Here is a 7,082-nt window from a genome sequence, read left to right as displayed (position 1 = left end):
AAAAGAACCCTATCTACATACAGAAATAACAGAGACTTGATTTGGTGGCTCTTGTTTGACTGTGTCCTTGCAAAGAAATCTGCTAACTTTTCCTTGTCTGTTTAAAAGCGTATGTATTTCCCTGCCCCACAGGCAATAAATGGTATGTGATGAATCACTTCCTCAATATTATTCCCATAAAAATTCACAGTGTCCAATTCTGAAAGAAAAGAGATTTTTTTTGTTGTTGTGGGTCTTTTTTTTTTTTTAAGTAATTGTGCAATATAAAATTCATACTACAATTTGCAACTTTGGTAACTTACAGAAAAAAGATTTCAAGCTCTTTAATTAAGGACCAGGTCAGAACGTTGCTTACACTATGCTCTTTGTTTCTGTGCAAACACATCAGATAAGGTTCATCCCTCCTCTTGAGGTCCTGAAAAATTCTACTATTGATAAGAAATTGGCTACAATTTAAGTTGTGAACCTATCTTATTTTCCTTGGTACCTTTAAATGCTTCCATCACCTAGCCTTAGTAAAATTTTTTACTTACTGTTTCCATTCAGGAAATCCTAATTCCCAAAACCAACCCCCCGCCCTCAACCAAACAGAAAAACCCAGCTGAGCCTCAACAAGTACATCTGAATTCTCAGAAGAGGAAATATTTTCTTGATTTAACAGCAACTGTACAATATTACAAACTCAGACACATGAAAAACAATCAGGCAATAGAAAATGTACAACAGCTTTGGTGTTATACAAAATAATAAAAAAGACTTGACAGCAAGATACATAGTTCATTATGTTCTCACCACAGCCACTTCATTGCTGACTGTAAGACAGTTATTTACTTTTGATATTCTCTGTGTGGCCTTTCCACTCATGAAAAAATCATACTATATTACTACAGTAAGAACTGTTATGAACACCATAAAGTAAGCTCCAAATTTTATAAAAACATCTTGCCTCTTCGCACTATTGCTTTGTGGCACATTGTCAACAGAACAGCAGTCCAAAATAAAGTGACAACTAGATTTAATAAATTAATATACTTTTTTAAAGATGTACAATGCACATTCTTTTTAATCCAAGGTTTTAGGGTGTCAGGATACTTCTATTTACACATATACAGACCTCAGACAGCATTGATAACATCAGAAAATGCAGATAAGGAGCAGAGCCTTGACTGCTATCTGGATGCTACTAACAGAAGCCAAAACACTGCTGAGAGTATTATTGGGGGAGATATCCAAAGACTGAAGAAGAGTCTATGAAAAAAAGGACATGGAAAGGCAAAGGGAAGGTCAAGATGTTTAATGTGACCATCTATTCTTGTGAAGACTGAGGTGGAGTTGTTGATGTGCCTTGTTTACCAGACTTCCGTTCGTAATTCACAAGTCGTTGCCCAACAAGGTACCTGGGATTATAGTAGAAACAGTGAGAAATTAACGAAAGTTAATACAATTCTGTAACACAAATCCACTCTATCTCCTTTACTGCAGAAGTGGCTTTCTCATTTCAATACAAGTTATTCTACAAGTGATCCCTCCCCCCTTAATGGTCTTCACCCATCCTCATCTTTTTTTCCTCAACATTCAGCCATTTCGTAATGGAATACAGGCATTACAGGTTTGTGTTTACAGCCTTAACTTTGGTAGCCATACAATTCAGACATATATAAGCTGAATGAAGATGTGAAATATAAAGAGTGTGTTTACATCATTTATATACCCAGCCCCTTTGCTGGATGACGCTTTTAAGAGCATCTTTCGCAGTGTCTGTTTGAGCCACTGCCACTTGAGCATCTGGAACAACTCAGATATAAAACCAAACGAGAGTGCTAATGAGGTTCTAAGTTCAAAAAAGAATCTGCCACAATGCAGAACACACATTGGGTAAGAGAGGCTCAGCTCATATATCCAATGAAAAACACCCTGGTTGAAGAAAGTAAATATCATAAAGGAAGAACTTTTACTGCGCTCAATCCTTCTCAAAAGGGAGAGAAAATATCCTAATGCTATTCCACGTCAAGCCTAAGGGCTACGAGATTCCTTTACTTAAATTGTTTCAACATCTCACCATCTCATCAGCTCAGCAGTTTTCCTACCTTTCACATTATTCCTTACTTCCTCTATATTGTCGTTTCACACTCCTACTTTTTGCCATCTAAATTCCTTTCCATGCTTCCTATTTATACGCTGGTTCTACATGTAGAAGAGCCACATACACCTATGAATTCTTCCCCTGAAACCTGCCATTTCCTTTAGAAACTTTTTCACCACCGCTCCTTTTCTCACAGTACCATCCCCAAACAACCATCACATATTTTTTGTACATTTTAGAATGTCACAAAAATGTGTATATGCTTTTGAAATTTGTTACATGAAAGATTTAATTAAGCGTATTTCTAAACCATAAACCTCTACTGGCTAGCATGACTGTTTGCTTACTTCCTGAAGTGATATCATTAACTTAAGTTGTACAAGCTTCTTGTCTACAAAGATGGTTATAACATTTAGTAAATTAATTTAATATCAAAGTAATTTTCACTTAGATATATTTTCACAGCTTTGTACACTGTTTATATGCCTCATTTACACCAGAAAGCAACTTGGAACATTAATGCAAATTGCAATTCAATACACATTCTGCCCGAAAGATACATTTAGCTCGAAACCCATTTGTAAATATAAACACCAGCTATACATACTACAGTAGGCCAAATACTACAGAACATGTTATGAAGGCAGGTGACAAACGATTTAAATCAGCTGATCAAATAAAAGGTGCTAAAATATAAACTGATCTGCTGAGAGTTTAATTTCAGTTACAACTCTCTTAATATTTCTAGATACTATTAATTTCACATTTACACCAAACAATGTATCAGTCACTTCCTAACATTTAAGATTCAAAGAAGTTTACTCTAGGTTTGACTGCTTTTGTAGTCAGTGGAAAGCAAAACTGTTCTAGGGTAACTCGGGACATGAACACAACAAACTCATTTATTCCTTTTCAATACAAAAGCAGCCTAGGAAGACTAGTTGCTGGGGTCCAAAACTTATTTTTCTAAATAATCAACACACAAGGTAATTAGGGTAACACAGAAAAAGAAAAGCTTAGAAACTAAGCAGGATAACAAGAAAAGACACCGGGAAAATTAATATTTTATCAAGCATCTGAGTAATACGGAGTAATAATTACTGAAAACATCAGAAAACAGTACAAAATTTGGTAAGGACAAACTCTATCAAGTCAACTGGACGTTCTTTAACAGGTTAATTGGACTAACGAGTAGAAAGAATAAGAAAAGTTATGCAGAAAAGGTTGGAGAAACAGTTTTATAAGCAGCAGACCGAGACATGATTTTACTTCCAGATGTGTCATAATTATTGCATTCACTTGTCCTTCAAGACTACAGAGGGGGAGACAAACAAGCAATCAGCTTCATTTGTGATAAAACACATTCAAGTGAGATGTAGGGCAGTGTCTTCCATTTGTAAGGACAGTCTATTCCTGTGTTTATCTACCTGAACCACAGATAGAACATTTGCCAAGGACAGTTTAGGTCTGCCTCAGAGGGTCATTTGTCTAGGAAGCTTCTTAAAATCCCTTTTAGCCCTAAGTGCATACAACACCTGAATTCAATATGAAGTTGTTATCACAATTTAAAGTGGAAAAATTAAAAACCCCACACTATAGACTCACTTGTCATTTTTAATATGTTCATAAAGGCGCTTGAACTGGCGGACTTGGAAGGAGAGAATTCCCATCAAAACCACCACCATAAGCAGAAAGGGATAGATCCGTCGCTGAACTAGGTTTTGCATTTCAGGGGTAACTCCTACAAAACAAGACACAATGCTTACATTATCTAACATTGCTGAAGTAACACGCACATTTCTGCTTCTGTACCTGTTTCTATACTTCTTGTTATACTGTAACTTCAGTAGAAGGGCTGTGAAATAACTAACACATCCATTTATCTCAGAGATCCAACATGTCAGCTGCTGTTCTTTTTCATCTGAAGCATTAAAGGTGAAAGTTTTCCATTAACACAATGAAAATCCACAGTAAAAAAATCGGGCTGCTTAGCTCTTCTTGCTTATTGACTTCTGTATACCTCATATCAGAAAAAAGTTGACACTAAAAAAAGTCTGCATTGAAGTGAGAGATTGAAGAATAAAATGGGACTTCTTGAACATGTTGTTAACATCAAAACTAACTAGCAACAAGGACAACTGTTGATCAAAAAGCACATCTACCCTGCTTCTAAAAATATTATCTCCCTCAATTATGAGGAGATAGGAAAGTCTGAAAAAATAAGCTATATTTACAATTTACAGTCTATCTTAATACTGAATGAAAACCTCAAAACAAACCCAATATTTTCACCTGTTCTAAGCTTCCTTTAGAATCTGACAAGTCAGAAAAGATGTCCTCAGCTCAGTATAGCTCTTAAAGAGAGACTAAAATGAGAGGTGGATTGTCCAAAGAAATGAATTAATCACCCCTTTCCCAAAGTAGCTAGATACCTACATTTCTGCTGTTAGATATTATGCAGTCCCATACTCTTGATGTATTTTGCACTTGGTTTATTAAAAAGCCAGTCAGAATAGTGTATTGCATTTCTCACCCCCCCAACTTTTAAGATGACATATCAATCCTTAAACATTTAACATTTGCTAGCAGAATAGTGGGGATTTTTTTGTTGTTTTCTTTTTTTTTTAAATAACCCAGAGCTCGAAGTTTTATTGCCACAAATATGTTTACATTGCTCTAAACCATCAGATGATAAACAGGTATTCTGAATATATACATACCTAATAAAGGTACAACACCAGAAGCTATGATGTACGGTACACACAGGGAAAGTAACAGAACAGAGATTACGGGTGCTGCCAGTTTACGGATTATGAAGTGTAAATCAATGTTACGAATCCCATTTGCATATACCTAAGAACAACAAATTAGAAGTAAAATGGATCAATCAAGAAAGCCATGCTTTGCACTTACAGTAATAATTACAAGGTTTTACACAATTCTCCTTATGAGAGGAAACAGGTGTTCCCAACTTGAAGAAAATCATGATGGCCACAGCTGATGAAGGAAAAACTCTGTGCCAATCTACATCACGAGGGTTCCAGGAAATCATTTAAATAGTGCCCAGGAGTGCAACTTAATCTGGAATAGTGTTGCAATTTGGTTGCAGGAGTGCAAGAGACCAGCTGAAAGATCATTAAATAGAGCTGTGGATGGTGGATTTGTGGGTGACCTGGGATCTCTTTGTGCTGTTAACTTGCTGAAAGAGGATCCTGTGTATGCTAATAGAGCAAATCTACTAAATTTGGTAACAGAAGCAGAAAATATGGTCTTATTCTGTACTTGGTTGGGCAGACCAGAGCCTCTGCATGTGGAGTCTGTGCCTGAAAACAGGGCCTCCACAATTCTTGAGGAGCTGAGGTCTCAACATGACTAGACTAACAACGGGAAAAGACCGATTTCAAATGGCTACCACATACAGCTAGACGATGGCCTCTGTCCCACAGCCTGGATGTAACCATTCCTAAGGATGGCTGAGGAGAGCGTATGTATAACAAACAGGCCCAGGGAGAGCATTCAAAATGGAAGGAAGAGCCGTGGTATGCATCAAAAGGTACTCACAGAACTAAGACTACATTTCTCCAGTGTGACCCCTGAAGTGATCAGTAAATGGTTTAACAACTGGGACTATGTGCTAGAGTTAAGCAAGAGAGGCACCTTTTGTACAGAGGCCAGGACATGGTCCATAGCCATTACATATAGTGCAGGACTGAAAAGTTACTTTCTGACAAACAATTGAGATTCTTCATTGAGACGACAAACGTAGAACTTAGAGGTTATAATCAAGAAAAAATACTTAAGCCGAAGAAAGCAACACGCTATGTGACTCAGAACTGCTCACAGAAACCGTTCTGTCTTGCTTAATAATGAAAGGGGAATGGAAATACTGTCTTTCATAGGCACTCATCTATGAATGAAGGAATCTCTACAGCTCTGGAGAAGGCAGAAATTCTCTGTTCTTGAGTGGTGGACATAAATAACGTCCAGTATTTCAACACGTGAATTCATCTGAAGAAATAATGATGTTTCGCACTTTAATACAGACCTAATAAAATTATATATATGTATACGCAGCATTTTCTTGATTTCAGATTTGAGGTTTATTTGTGTTTGATTTTTAAGTGTATCTTAACGGATTAGGCTATACAATTTAAAAGGATTCTACAAGACTAGTTGAGTTATACTCATTACTCAAATTACTCCATTACTACAACAGTAACTCCCTTTTCTTACACATTCAAAAAATGTTCAAAATGTATTACACAGATAACTCACATGGACAATTTTTTCCTACCTGTTCAATAACAGTTTTCAGCCACCACTGGGGACCCATCAGTGTTATGGCAGCAATTATTTTGGCATGCAGAACTCCAAGAGCCCAGTCCTAATTTTGTAAGAATGGACTGTTAGCATTAACATATTTTTAAATAGTTTGACAACCAAAAGCTTTTAGAGCAACTTGTTAATATTACTTATACATTAAAAGATAATTACTTTTCTATTTACATGGGACATTGTTTACGAGAGGTGACATCTTCTGCAAACTCCTAAGAAAAAGAGGGTGCTCTCAAGCTTAACTGACATTTGTAAAATACTCATCTCCCTGGAACTAGGAAAATCAGCTACTGCTATTAAACCAAAGGCAAATACAAAATAAAAGCATTACACTTACTTAAAGCAACAGACTAACATTTTGGTACAAACATATTAACACTGCTAACATCTACCTAGAATAAGTTATTTTGGTTCATTCAAAAAGAAGAGAAACAAGATACAAAGATGCTCACACAAGTCAAGAAACAAGTTTTTTTTTTCCTTCTTTTACATTTTAATTGTTCACAAAACCCTACATGTGAGAAAAGCTAAACAAAGCAAGGCAATGCTCTTCACAAAAGAACATCATACTACTCAGAGGAAAATTTATGCTTTAACATATACTGCAATTATTATAGAATGGAATTAAAAGAACACAATATAACTACAGGCTTCTAGGAAAGAG

The 7,082-nt window shown here is 36.1% G+C and overlaps 1 protein-coding gene across 2 annotated transcripts in view; it reads right to left on the bottom strand.

Moving 5' to 3' along the window:
• Positions 1-785: 785 nt before the first annotated feature.
• The window catches only part of MARCH6 (membrane-associated ring finger (C3HC4) 6, E3 ubiquitin protein ligase), a 52,108-nt gene continuing 45,811 nt past the window's right edge, over positions 786-7,082 (bottom strand). For both annotated transcript variants that reach the window (XM_009324985.1, XM_009324986.1), the window contains exons 22-25: positions 6,378-6,467; positions 4,804-4,936; positions 3,689-3,824; positions 786-1,397 (exon numbers count right to left, since the gene is read on the bottom strand). In XM_009324985.1, coding sequence (XP_009323260.1) covers positions 1,307-1,397; positions 3,689-3,824; positions 4,804-4,936; positions 6,378-6,467 — 450 coding nt within the window. In that variant the 3' untranslated portion in view covers positions 786-1,306. The remainder of the gene's footprint in view (positions 1,398-3,688; positions 3,825-4,803; positions 4,937-6,377; positions 6,468-7,082) is intronic.

The sequence above is a fragment of the Pygoscelis adeliae genome, unplaced genomic scaffold, assembly GCF_000699105.1.
Source record: "Pygoscelis adeliae isolate BGI_AS28 unplaced genomic scaffold, ASM69910v1 Scaffold86, whole genome shotgun sequence".
Taxonomy (NCBI): domain Eukaryota; kingdom Metazoa; phylum Chordata; class Aves; order Sphenisciformes; family Spheniscidae; genus Pygoscelis; species Pygoscelis adeliae.
This window is presented reverse-complemented; position numbering and strand designations above follow the sequence as displayed.